The following is a 14,663-nucleotide window of genomic DNA, read 5'->3' as shown; positions in this document are numbered from 1 at the left end:
CTCCAATAGCCATTTTACACTGCTGTTTACTCTCTGGAACATAAAAGAACACAGCTTCTTAATCCTTCCAAGGTGCGTGGCTGGCTCCCCTTGAAAGTTGTAATGCCCCTTAACTAGAGCAGTTAAAACTCTCGGGCAATAAAGGAAAAAAAGAAAAGGGAAACGTCAAAGCACAGATCACACACATACAGTACTTGGCGTACGCTCTGAGCCGCGGGTCAGGAAGTAGTGAAAACTGCTACTCCTGCACAGCACGGCTGAATGGGGCTCTCCAGGGCCACGGGCCAGATTTTTATTGCGCTGGATCTGAACAACCTATTTGTTTCTCTGGAACAAGGGCGCAGCATTCAGATTAAACAAAAAGGAATCACAAAAATGTTGTATAAAGGTTAGCTTTAGGCTACAGTAAGCTGACCTTGCTTTTATACCCTGTTGTCCTAATTTTTTTGAGCTCAAACTGTGTCAATTTGTCACTTATGGTGTTATTATGTAGCTATTTTGAGATAAAACAGACAACAATGGCCGCTTTATGAAGTGTTTGCCAGGTGTGCAGAGGGGACAGGAAAGTAGGCAGGATTTGATCCGTCTCCAGCTTCTTCTATTTTTACTGGTTTTTGATTGTACAACCGAAGTATGATACCACTAATGCCTTTAGGGAGAGGCTGTCCATAAGTGTGCTCCCTTGTCCCCTATTTGTCTATCTCTTTAAGAATGCGGAGAGACACGCAAAACACATATTTGGAGTGAGATCGAGGCAAAACAACGCAGCCAAGAGGATGCTATGAACGCAAGCTTTTTCGCACCGCCTTCGAGCGTGGTTCTACACTTCAGATATAAACTAAAATTGAATAGATCATACTGGTGGTATTACATATTTCAGTTTGAGATTAGAATCCAATACAATTAACATTTTACGGCCAAATTTTTTGTCAGAGTTTCTTTTGGTGACTTGGTTATGCAATTGCAAGCAGGACCTGTTTCGATAGCCCTTGTTGGCGGTGTGTTTAAACGTACTTTGTAATGAGAACCTTGAGAACCTCATTGAAATAAACGTACTTAAACGTAGCCAGTCAATCCAAGATCTTATAGTCTTCTTTGGAAAATGTGAATCAGTAATGTGATGTAAATGCACTTTGTAGTCAATGGTCATAAACATGGAACAACCATAATGGTCCTGTGAAAGAACATCAGATAGAGGCAGGTTGTGCTTGATGTGGTCACCAGGCGTACTTTTCACAACATATATTGCAAAAAGTCGGATTCAGACTGTGGAGGAAAACATGAAGGAAAAACAACATTCTACCTGCCCACCGTCCTCCCTCGTTAAACATCCACACCGTTAATAATGCCAAGTTCCACATCCAAGCCCAGCGGGGAGCCACGTGTTAGAATATACTGCGCTGTGCAGTACCAGGGTGGGCCGAGGTAGCCTGCTCTCGGTTCCGCCTGGGTTTTATTGTGAAGAGCACAGTTTGGGGCGGGTTTGTTGCCTGGTTGGAGGTCTACCGTTCGTGTTGTGCTCCCACAAAGCCACACACACGTTTCGCCAATTTTAACGTTGTGTGTTCCGAAAGTGGAAGGATCGTGAAAGAGGACTATGCGATGTGATAAACAGAACGGTATTTGTGAAGATGCTGACGCACACAGCACCCTGCTTAACATCACATTACACACAATAACAGGGTGCTGGAGTGAGACCACCATTTTTCATTTGTGTGTTTAATTTGGAAACTCACAATCTTATTGTTAGATTAGATGCCTTTCATGTTCAGAATGCTGTGTCATTGTCATTGTAGACAGGGGCCTCTTTACAGAAAAGTTAAGTTTCAAAGATAGGAAATATCCTATCTTCCTATTACGGAAACAATTCTGAAACTCATCGATGTGTGCTATCCGATCTCAGACCTCCTATCTTATCTTAACTAATGAAATCCTACCTATGACTGTAAATTAAATTCTTCACTCGATACGCGTCCTGTCATGCCCGTATCTACGTTTAGAATGTAGGCCTACACCAGACCGCCTGTATCTTCAACCTCAGTCTGGAGGTCAGCCAAAAACAAGTGCATTTTATTGATCCTTAAGACCACTGGCAAAGCCCCATGCCATTCTTTCAAACTGCCCAATTTGCCCAAAACCTTTCTGACTGAAAGGTTACATTATTATTTTTCAAGTTTGGAGGCAAATCATGAATAACTAGGCTATAATAAGTCAAAGTGGTAAATCAACTTCTATATCTTACAGTAGGGCCGTAGCGAATAGTTTGAAACTTAATTTCCTGTGGCACTCCCAGAGTGCCTACCTAGTTTCCCAAAAACAGTGAAGTCAGCCACTACAGTAAAGGAGTTCTAAGGGTCTTGGAACATGGAACAAGAGATTGACAGACAGACAGACAATAATGCTGAAACGGTCGCCCAACTGTCGTGGTGAAGGTGAAGCTCTTGACCAGTTAATCGACAGTAGATTCCCAAACCTCACCTGTTGTCATGAGCTTATGATAATGGTATTGAAAGAATACCATTGTGGATACAATCGGCTGAAAGGGTGTTTCTTTGGCTGGTTGATGATGAGGATTCGGAGACCCTTAGAGATTGGATGAAGAGCTAGGACATTTGGAAAGAGCTTGGAGTAGAATCGGTGCTCCTTTTGCATCAAATGAAGCCATTTATGAAGCAAGCCACTGACTTTCCTTCTTTTTTTGGATGTAAAGAAAGATTTCAACAAATGTGACAAAAATGTTTTTGAAGCAGATTACCAACCCTTCGGTTAAGATTAGAAATAACTGCTGTTCTGCGCCACTTATACAAAGATACATACAGCGACCTCCCCTTCTTATTGTCTGCTTTCTGGATGACTTATACCCTGCGCTCAGAAACTTTTGATAGTTACTTTGCAACAGAAGTCAAGACAACCACTGCTGACACCTCTGATTGGTGCAGCAAACTTTACAAAAAATATGCTTTACTTGTAAGTTTTATTGGACCGATGGAAGCACAGCAGAAGTCATTATCACCTGCACTGCCAAACAAGATGAGTCATTTTCAACTCATGAGGATAGGACATGACACTATTTTCCAACACAACAAATGTTAACGAAAACCTGTGTCTCATTATGTGCTGTATGCAAAAATGACAGTCGCGTCGAGTAACGTACCTTCAGGAGAGCTCGCAGTTTGTCCCTTCCAGGCAGCAGAACATGCTTCATATGACAGTGTGATAAAACACATCAGTTTGGATAAATACCAACAACAAACAGCAAGTAGCTGCTGTTTGACATTTTTTTCTGCTGAGCAGTGCACACACTAATACACAAAGATACTTCCCCATGCAAACCTTAAACACATCCGCAGGCCAACGCACTGAATCATCACGAGACTTATCTGGGTCATTTAAATGTGGTCAGCTAGTAGTGGCACTGAGGCATGCAGAGAGGGGGGATTTCTCCTCTGTCGCCGTGTGTTATGGCGAGCGAAGTGGATGAGGGTCGACAGGCTCCCGGCCAAGAAGGCTGGCACGCGAGGTCCTCTGGGTCCATCCAGGATTCATGGGAGTTTATGAATCTTGAGCTGGAGGAGGGGATTTTGCGTGTGTGTGTGTGTGTGTGTGTGTGTGTGTGTGTGTGTGTGTGTGTGTGTGTGTGTGTGTGTGTGTGTGTGTGTGTGTGTGTGTGTGTGTGTGTGTGTGTGCTCTTCTTTAACTTTGAGTTTTTAAGTAATTTTGAGCGAGGGCTCTTTGAAAAATGAGGGCAAATTAAATCAGTTTCCGCTTCTACAAAGAGACGGTTAAAGATTGGGGCTTTGGGTTTGGGTAATTTAGTTTCAGGGTAAGGGTTAATGGTAAGGTTAGTTCAGTTTTATGGCTTGGGTTGAGGGTTAAAAAAAGGATTAGGTTTAGGTTAAATGTTGAGGTTAACCATATAGGGATGAGGGTTCAAGTAGGGATCAAGGGTCAAGAAAAGAGGAGGATGAGTGGAAAGGGTCGAGTTGTGGTGTGTGTGGCATGTCGGGGTTTTGTCGAAATAGGTGCCCCCCCACCCACAGGAAATATTATTACCCCCCTAAACGCCATTGGGTCAGAGTAACAGGGGTGATTCCACGTATTTTGCAGTGCCACTTTTTATGTAATACCACCTGTATTATGGCCAGGAAGCAACCTCCAGTTCGGAAAAGTGAAACCAGCGCCTTAAACCTGCTATCTCTAATGGCCATAAGGGAGCGACTCCACTGGTTGCAAAAATAATTCTAATTGTATAGAAGTTTATGGGAAATTGACCCTACTTCTCACTTGATTTGTTACCTCAGTAAACATTGTAAACGTGAGATTATGATCTCAATCTCTAGTTTCAAGGCTTCTTTAATACAGCATGATTTTCATTTAGTAAATTATGCTCCATTTAGAGTCAAATAGACCATTTAGTACGGTATGCTTTAGGGCCGGGCTACCTCGTGATTTACAGGTCGCTACCACGCATTGTCCGGTCTGGAAGTTGTCCATGTTTTCGTAGTACAACTTTTACTCTTTGACAGAGTGTTTTCACATCATGAAAGTTAATTTTGTCAACTAAAAATGTCTTATTCAGTGTTCGACAGATCCGCTCTCTCATGTCACTTCTGGTTGCAAAAAAACAAGATGACAACGACCAAAAAAACAAGATAGTGACGGACAAAAACCAAGATGACAACAGCGAAAATGTCGAATTGGAGGCTTCAAAACGGTAGTCCACAAACCAAAGGGTGATATCCCTGTGACTAAGCACACATATTATAAACAGTATGATTAGGGCGCTGCACAAGAGCCTGAAAATTGTGCCCAATGTTTTCTAAGCCCCCGACTGATTCTTGGACACACAAAAGTCCTTAACTCGCCCCTGGTCTGTGTAAGCACGTGTGCAGGCTTTACATGTATTCTTGAATCTCGACCTATGTGTGCTTCTCTGTGTGTATATCTCTGTCTGTCAAGCCATGAATTACCACCACTGGCTTACTTCCATTTAATCTCTCTGAATCATCCTGGATTTGTGCACTTTGCATGCTTGCCCCAAGTAGACATTAATCAGGGATCGACCTGATACTTATCAAAAGTGAGGGCATTAATTCTGTGCCTACAAATAAAGGCATCAACAAATCACGTTGTGCGGAATTATTCAAAAATGATTGGCACAGTACTTAATGGGGATAATAAAACAGTAACAGAGAGGCTCTGTGGTCTGAATCAAGATGGCAAACCATGGCTAATGCATACATGCGTATCAGCATGGCCTTTTCTGTTGTTGCAACATAATGGCCAAGGCACTATATTTTTGCTTGAAAAACACGCGAGTCAGCATTTATATTTCCAGCCAAATTATTGTCCAGTCACGTAACAGTCAGCGAGGAAGTGGAGCAGAGAGTGTCTGGATGGGAAGCAGAGCGTCTGAGGGAGGAGAGCTGCTCGAGAAAAAAAAACAGTGTTCACGGATACAAGAGAAACGTGTTGTGAGTGTGTCACGAGGGAGAGATCGTGAATGGCAAGTGTGAAGATATGTGAGATGCACACATTTACTGTGACACACTTACAGTAGGAATAACAGAAAAGTATTTTCCAACACATTTTGTAAACAATAACTTGCTAAAGAATGCACAGTATTTCCATGGTTAACCCGGTAATCAAATACAACTCTGACAACTGTGACACTGTATGCATGTTTCTTTACAATATATATTTCACTTGACGTATGCTGTTGCGAGTAACATAGCACAAAGAAATGCACAGAAATGCATGAATATAAATCAGGGTTAGGGATTATGCTGCAAAAACTTTGATGTTGAGTAAAACAAAGAGATAACTCAACCCAAGTGCAAAGTCCTCCTAATAGCGTCTTACTGCAGAGCTCCAGGCTCCATCAAAAGCACCCATGGTAAAAAAATATGGGTTATCATGTGTGTTAAATTGGACAATCATGTGTGTTAAATTGGACAATCACATGTTTATCACTCTTCCTTATCAATAAATAGTGTTTACATGCCACTGTATTGTATTGCACAGTGTTGTGTTTGATCATGCTTATTGATAATTAATAAAAAATAGAGCATGTATTTAATACAATGTATCGCGTCCATTACATAACCTCCATCAATAACACTAAAGTACAATAAAACCATAATATTTCGATGTGACTGTAACTTGTAAAGTTGGGTAACATTAAGCAGAAAATAACTTAACTACTAACCTGATGACTTTGCTTACTTTAGCTAACTAAACTGGTTTTACTAATATTGGTAGCAAACCAAAGTTAGCACAACAACAACAGGAGAGAAATGCAATAAGCTCATTGTAATCATTTAACCCAATGTTTTCTGTTACATTTTTTTATTTATGATATTTATTATTCATATATTCAGTCCGACAACAGCCAGTGGGTTCTAAGATTTTACTTTGACAGTTTATCTATCGCAATATATCCCAATTGAGTTAATCATAGCCCCCGCATCATGATACGTATCGGATCGCCATATTCTTTCTAGTGCAGAATGCAGTCTCCTCTAGTGCCCATGTTCTAATATTTCTTCACGTATCCTTAACTGGTATGAGCTCCAGATAAATAACAAGTGTTAACAGTTCCAGTATTTGTTTGTGACTGCTCCTGCACTGAACTTCCTGGACTGGTTACACAACAAAAGCACTTGTGAGTCCATGTGAGCTCTGTTTACAAGCCCTGGTTTTCCTTGGAAGACTGTGGTTTGAGCTTGAATGAACCATATTTGAAATGTAGCAACAACAACAAAAAGAAACACTCCAATGATACAATGCTAATGAGTTTTAGATTGGATTGATTCCCAACTGTGATCTATTCCAACCTGACGTGTTTGGTTTTATCACAGAAGCTTTTGAGAATCAGAGCTGCAGCTGTCAGCTGTCTGTCTTCAAGATTAATGACTCTGTGTATTCCCCCACCTCCAACCACACAGCAGGTGTGTGTCTACATACTAAAGTAAGAGACTGCCTCAGTTGATCAAGTGGGATCAAATACTAATGCCATGCGGCCTGTTGCATAACCCTGTGTGTGGAAAGCTGAGTTGTTGGTTAAGAGGGGTATCTGTTACACTAAGTGGATTCTTTGAGCTCCTCGTGAGCTACTGGCCTCTTGACTTAGTTGGACACCCTGGAGAGGATCGACTTGCTCTTCTGCACAGAATTCTCCTGTGGAGGACTTATTCTCTTTGAAAAGGCTTTTTCCTTCATTGTATCTCGTTAAACAAGCCCACCGTCATCCCGAATTTCCAATACGTGGTTTGTTTCGGGACAACTCGACTTGTTTTGAAACCAGGTACTTTCTTGATTTTGTTTTTCCACTGCATATAGTACGCCCCTTAAAGGGAGGTGGGATACTTAGCTGATGTCAGAGCGACGCCTCCTGTGACTGAACTGACATCTTCTTTAGCGTGGCGAATAATGCTGGATCCTGTTATGGGCAACCAAACAGCGGAGCGCCTGAAGCCTACTTTGTTATTTGAAGCTTTCGTGGTTTTGCGGGCTGCCATTTTATTAAAGTTTGGGTCGAGTGAATAAAAAAAAGAAATTGTCGCCACTATTGACTGTAGCTTGGCTATTCAAAAATGGCGAGTTTGTGTAGGATGACCTCACCACTCGGTGGTCTGCAGTGTTTTAACTCCACCTTCTAGTATCGGCTCTGTTGGCTTGTACCTCTACCGAGGTGATACCAAAAAAAGTACCAGGTACCAGGTAGCCTACTGACCACAATTTTTCCTAATGTCGGGTCGAGCTGTTCTGTGTGATGCAGTGGAAATGTGGCATGAGAGTCAACAGACATGCTAGCAGCTCTCTGAGGCTGTACTTCAGCACAGCCATGCTTTGAACTAAACATGCACATGCTGACAATGCTATCATACTTATAATTGGTAGAAAAGCACAGCTGAGGCTGATGGGATGTCAATAGTTGTGCAGGCATTTGGTCGTAAATCAAAGTTTATTATGAGCTTATTATGGCCGTAAATAAAAAAGATGAGTACAAATGTGACAAGATATACTTTATTGTCACTATAAGGAAATTTGTCTTGGACAAATGAGCTACACATGACATTTTGTCTGATCATTAAGCAGCCTCTATTGTAAAAATAAAATAAAAGGGCACTCAGATCTTTGCTAGGTGTGTCTGCAACGATCACTGCTGTATTGTGTGATTGAATGAATCGGGAGGTTTGACACAATTGTCAGTCTAGATATTAAGGGGCTGTAAGGCGGCCTACAAAACAATTCATAAAAACTCATAAATAAGTGGTGATGATTGCATTCCGATCAAAGTCGTCAAATAAGACATTTCTAACCTCTTGCCAAAAACAAAATTGAACTCACCAAGCTGTCTGCCTGCATAGAAGCGAGTATCGGCAATGTACTCAACAGTGTGCAACAAACAATATATGGACAAAACATCTCAGCCCCCAACTACACATATTGCATATATTACACAACCATGGATGAGAAAAAGCAACATTTCAAACAACCCCTCGTATCCTAGCATGAAGATATAAGTTCAATTCATCCAGAGGGGAACATACATTTTTAGATCCAATCCATCCAAAACAGTAAAGGTCAATTTCATGCTGGCACGAGAGAAAACGTAAGGGCATCACCAAAGACAGATGGATTCCTCTGGGCAACAAGAATTGACATACCAAATTTCATAGTATCTATATATGGATTGAATATCTTAACTTTTAGAATTGGTCAATTTCCTCTATTTCCAAGATGTAGATCTGTCTTCATACTCTTTGCCCCCTGTTATGCCATTAATAATTTCACTGTCTAAAGCCGAAGCCCTCAGTTGACTGGTATGTAAATTATGCTTTCCAAGAGTCAAAGGAAAGTCTACAGACTGCAGGACTATTCATGTTCTGTAGAAGAATTTCTAATTACACATTTAAGGTTGCTTCAGGGCCCCAGTCATTTTGAGATAGAGGTCATAATTGGGTTCACAATAAAAACAGAGCAACTTACACATTAGATGACATAGTTGATACTAGTTGCACAAGCTGAGATAATGTGATTCCAGACACACTCTCATTCACACACACACATACCATATAGAAGTTCAGTGTAATTGACAGAGAGAGAACAATGGTGTATTGTGTGGCGCATAGCACGAGGGCTCCATTAGTTAGACATGAGGCAATTGTTTGCTGCTGCATCCTGTTAGTTAGCACAGCTTACAGCTACATTCTTCAATTAAGAGGAAATCATCGGAGTCTCATTTTCTCTTTTTTTTTATACTTGGTAGTGGTTGTACAAATGATCACAAGCCCTTCTTTTTCAACTTGAAAGGCTGGGTTTATTATTATTTTTTTCTTCTTCTGATGTTTCTAATCATTCTGTGGTGTCCCAGTGGTGTTCCTTATGCATTCAAATTGCAACATTTTGGTTGAAGTACATTTGATTTAACCGCAAAATGCCAATTTCCCAAGCCCTTCTGAAAACTTTTTGTACGTAGGTTTCTGCATGGAGACACTGCTACATGCACAGTACATATTCATCCATATAGTCAATGTATGGACAAGGAAACTAAGCAATGTACTGCTGTGGATTCCACATTAGCTTGGATCCGAAAGTAACACAATATCACAAGTTTACTAACTCATCAAGGCAGTGGTAGACCAGAAACTCTTTTGGTAAATTACGTTTTTTGTCAATGGAATCTTGAGGCTTTGATGAGAGCACCATAACGGCTTTAGTTCCCTGTTGGACAGGGCTGTCTGACAGCAAGATAAGGTGGTGAAACTAAACGTCACATAAACTTAAACTGAATTTTTTTAGGTGAGCCTTTTTTCAGGCGGCTGAAGTATATTCTTCTGCTGCTCCTGACCACTGCTGCTTCACGCTTTGTCACGCCCCTCTGTGTCTGATACCAACACTCATGGCACCCTTTATTGTCTGTATGAGTCACTCCGGGCCTCAAGTTACAACTATATAAACTAATTTAAGTAATTATTAGACGCTCAGAGAAAACTCTCCTGGAGTATGATCTGATAAAAACTCTTAAGTATCTACACGTGATGAAGGGGAGGATCAAACAAACACAGGACTTTCAATCCGGAAACTGGTGGTCGAGATCAGAGTCAAATTGACAATAACAGTTATTTTACCTCACAGAACCAAGAGTATAAATACAGCCCCACAAAATCAGAGCCAACACTTCCAGTAATTTCCAAACTTAGCACATCTAGCATTGATTCAGCAAGTGCTAGCGTTCACATTATTCATAAATGCACAGATGAGCTTACTTGATAAACTGTGTCACTGCTTCTTTTGCTTAAGGCTGAGTGGGAATTCTATTTGAAAACCCTTAAAAAGAACGGAAATGAAGTCAACCTTTAAGCTTGCGTTCTCTAACTTTTCTCTCTCTGCTCAGGGGTGGATATCCTGAAGCTGGTGGCGGCCAACGTGGGCACCCAATGGATAGACATTTATCAGTCGCTGGCCAACGCCACGGAGAGGGAGGTGGCCGCCTTCTCAAACGGCTACTCGTCGGACCACGAGCGGGCTTACGCCGCACTGCAGCACTGGACCATCCGGGACAGCGACGCCAACCTGGCCAAGCTGATCAACGCCCTGCACCGACAGCGCCGCATCGACGTGGTGGAGAAGATCCGCTGTGTCATGGAGGACAACCCACAGGTAGGCCGGGTGGATGTGTGAGCACAACCATTTTGAACCAGGTTTTCTTACAGAAGTGTAGCAGGGAAATATCCTTGACCTTTTCCTCTGCTCACATCTTTTCCATCTTCAGCTCTGTCAACATCGCTGGCATAAGATGTAGTACACTCTGTTCTTTGCATCTCTCTCCCAATGAAATCTAATCTGTGAGGAAAGCTGCATGTCTCCACTGAAGCCAGTCCCTGTGGTTAAGCTGCATTCCTCACTTTAAAGCAACGGTTCACTTTGGGAGAATGATTCTATGTTGAAGCAGTCATTACACTAAGTGTTGCAGCCGCTCTCTGCAAAACTACAGAGTTATGGAAAATGCGTGTTGGGATGAGTGAGATAGTGAGGGAGGAGGTGGCGTGACTTTATATCTGTTTGAGGACAGACTAGATGAAGGCCCAATAGGACATTTTACCGTGTTTCTCGGTTATTTGTCTGTTTATTAAGCTATATTTTTATTCATTATATTTTCCGATTGTCTGTCTCTCCAGTCTACATGTGTACTGTTTTAATAGTTCTGTTAGCTGTTAGCCAAACACACCATCCAAAACACTCTGGGCAGTGAGAGGCAGATGGGGGTCAGCGACTGCGCTCATCTTTGTTATCACTAGCGGCCCCTACCTTTAAGAGTAGTGAGTGAGGAGTGAGCGAGCAGTCAATGGCAGTTTAAAACATCCAATGAAAGGTGTTTTGAGAAACGATGAGTTGCCGCAACCACAAGAGGTCCTTGAGCATGGAGCTATAACTGGCCACCCAAAGTATTATGCAGTTTACTGAAGCAGAATGCAAGACTAGCCGTGGACAGACACACAGTTGCACACATTCACTCACGGACGCACACAGGCAACCAATCACATGATCCTCCTGGAGGAGATAGTTACGTAGTTCTACATGTAAACAGTTTGGTTTCACTTTGAATGCTTGGCTTAATGTTATGTTAATAAAAGGCTAAACCTTTTTAACACATTATTTAGAACTGTTTTCTTATTTGCTAATCAGAATATTTTACATTTTATAAAGAGCGTGACACAGAGGGCAGTATGAAATACTAGATGTCGCTTGACCTGTCTATTTTTAGTGTCCAAACCATAGAAATAAAATGAGAATAGAAAAGACATGTTTTGCCGTGGTCATTAGATTAGTTCAAGGGGAAAACAGCAATTGTTGTAGTTGTTGTTGTGGTGACAACACTCGTCATTGTTGCTGGAAAGTGCTTTGAGAACTCCATTTTGGCCTACCGTTTACAGTAGAAATATAAAGCAATTAAATCCGGCAATCTTCAATTATTTCTAGAAGCAAGGCAATCAAGAATGGGAGTGCACAAAAAGAGTTCTCCATGCTTCATACTAGTCCACTACTCATTTGTTTTTTAGTGAAAATCTTGCCTCAGTGAGTCTGTGACTTTCGCAGTTCTTTGCACTTGCAAACTCAAAATTGGCCGCCGCTCTTATCAAAACAAATCTGACACTTTTCTTCCTCTGAAACCTGCACACATGTGTTGACATGATGCAGCCTGGTGCATGCATGTAACAGGATGACTGCTATTGAGTAAAAAACTCACATGTCTAACTTCAGGGTAGGCCGTCTGGTATCAGCCTCATACTGTAATCTCCTCAGAAAACACACACACAAACACAACGCCATAAACAAAGGATACACACGAATCCTTCATCACCCATTACTTACTTCTTCATACTATTAACTTTCTAGTGATTTAAATCTTGGTGCCCTTGACTGCACTGTCCAAGGTCAGCGCTGCACAGTCACAGCCTTGTTATAGAGACACACCAGCCGTCTCAGTGTCTCAGCTCTTTAGTCATCTGTTGTAATTTGTCCTTTCATCGCAGCTTCATAATGAGCAGATCATCTCCGGCGATAGTTTTCTGTCTTTCTCGCTGGATTGATTGTGGATAAGATAGCGGATAATGAAAGTGTTTGGTGAGGGGGAGGCATGGTGATCATGGAGAGTTCAGTGTGTTAAAAGTGCCCACAGAAAGTTGGAGAAGCTCTGCTGGAACAATATTATTAATTAATAAACCTGATTTAAGACGGACAGAAACACAGTATGGCCAATAGCATGTGGACACCCCATGTGCACACCGTCTTCATAATGAACGAATACCTCTTAGATTATAATAAAAGGCCCTTTGACCCATAAACAAATGCATCTTTCCTAATAAGGAAATGTATATAAAGAGGGTATCCAGTGAAAAATAAACTAATAATCAAAATAAAAGTAGTAGGCTACATTAATGCTATTAATGAACAAGCACAAACTCTTGCATGATTTTGGTGGGGAGCCCCCCACATCTCTCTTAAACCCTGAAGAAAGGGCATCGTCACACCCTGATAGGCCAAGAGGGTAAATGCACCAAGATGCAATAAGTATTCAGTCCCCCACACACTGTAAAACAGCTGATCTGAATAACACTCCAATCAACTCTTTATGATTACACGAGTAGACAGGTGTAGTCCCGCCCCTTTCCGGTTTGATCCCGTTTAGATTGTGCCATGAATTATACATATGATGTTTGTCAATTTTAAAAGATCATTGTCCAAGTAAGGAAAGTTGCATCTTTTCATGGTGTCGTTTAGTTTGGTGTGAAACCACTCTGTGAACTAAATCTCTCGTCTCGGGAAAAAGGACATCACCAACAGCTTACGTGGCCGTTAGCTTGGTTTGCTAGCAAGCTAGCTTACTTAGCTACATCCCACGCAAAAATGTAACGTTATCTCACCTGATGTTTTTTTTTCCTATCGACTCTTTACGTCAGCTCGGAAGGGAATGTATGCACAAGACCCCGCTTTTGGTGTTTGCACATCCAAGTATGAAACACACAGTAGCTTTTTAATAAAGTCTTTTCACAGTCTTGTGCTTCGACATTTTTCTTAACGTATCTTTGAAATTGACAAACCAAATATGCGTACATAATTGTGCAATTCATAGGGGATTGAAAAATGATTTATCTTGCACCTTTAACTAGCGTACACATTTTTTTCTGAGATAAGGTCCCATTTGGTCTGACAGAAAAGGGGCGGGACTTTCCCTATTGGGAAAAAGGGAAATGACAGCAAGTACCCAGGGACTTGTACAAATGTTGTGACCAATCTGGAGCCAGTAGCAATTAAGTCCTTGGTACCCTCATTTCAAGTGTACACAATAAAAATAAAAAAAACATTCACTGTATCGATGGTATTCCCGTTGGAACAACTGAGTGTCAGCTGGCTGATGGATGTTTCTATTTTTATCTCTGCTGCTGCAGACTGCAGAGCTATATATGTGTTTCCCTTTCTATTCACTCTCATGTCTGACCCCCCCACTGGGAACTATGAGGCATCTGCTGAGGAAGTGAGTTTGTAAAGCAGACATATCAAAAATATAACCTTGAGTATGTGCAGGTGCCATAATTATACTGACCTGTATCCAAAAAAGTTTACCCAGTACCAAAAGCACTGCTATCTTGTTTAGTGTATGTGTAAAGAAGTATCATTTTACACTGACAAAGCCAAGAAATATATCCTGAATATTTGACAGGAAGTTGACCAATCTAATTCCCTGTCAACAAATAATTTGAGATCAAAATACATGCTTTATTTATCCTACAGGTCTGAAAAGTGAAGCCAATGCTGAAGTGCCTTAAAAGTCTGATTGTTTAGAAGTCTATGAGAAAATAACTTCTGACTTGATTTATCGCCTCAGTAAACATTGTAAACATGAGTTTATGGTCTCAATCACTAGCTTTAACCATAAAGCAGGGTATGCTTTAGGGCGGGGCTACCCTGTGATTGACAGGTCGCTCCCAAGGCGTTAACTGATTTGGGAGTTAAAATAAGATAAAATAAAATAATCCTTTATTAGTCCCGCAGCAGGGAAATTTGCAGGATTACAGCAGCAGAGAGGATAGTGAAAACAAGAGACATAGTAAAAAACAAACAAGATCAAAACAAGTATTATAAATAAGTAAATA

General features: G+C 41.2%; 1 protein-coding gene across 1 annotated transcript in view; it reads left to right on the top strand.

Annotated features, from left to right (window-relative positions):
• Positions 1-14,663, top strand: part of tnfrsf21 (tumor necrosis factor receptor superfamily, member 21) — a 46,281-nt gene that overhangs the window by 22,049 nt on the left and 9,569 nt on the right. Inside the window, exon 4 of the mRNA XM_054618656.1 lies at positions 10,403-10,668. Coding sequence (XP_054474631.1) covers positions 10,403-10,668 — 266 coding nt within the window. The remainder of the gene's footprint in view (positions 1-10,402; positions 10,669-14,663) is intronic.

The sequence above is a fragment of the Anoplopoma fimbria genome, chromosome 18, assembly GCF_027596085.1.
Source record: "Anoplopoma fimbria isolate UVic2021 breed Golden Eagle Sablefish chromosome 18, Afim_UVic_2022, whole genome shotgun sequence".
Classification (NCBI taxonomy): domain Eukaryota; kingdom Metazoa; phylum Chordata; class Actinopteri; order Perciformes; family Anoplopomatidae; genus Anoplopoma; species Anoplopoma fimbria.
The sequence above is the reverse complement of the archived record's forward strand: the minus strand, read 5'-3'. Positions and strand labels throughout refer to the sequence as shown.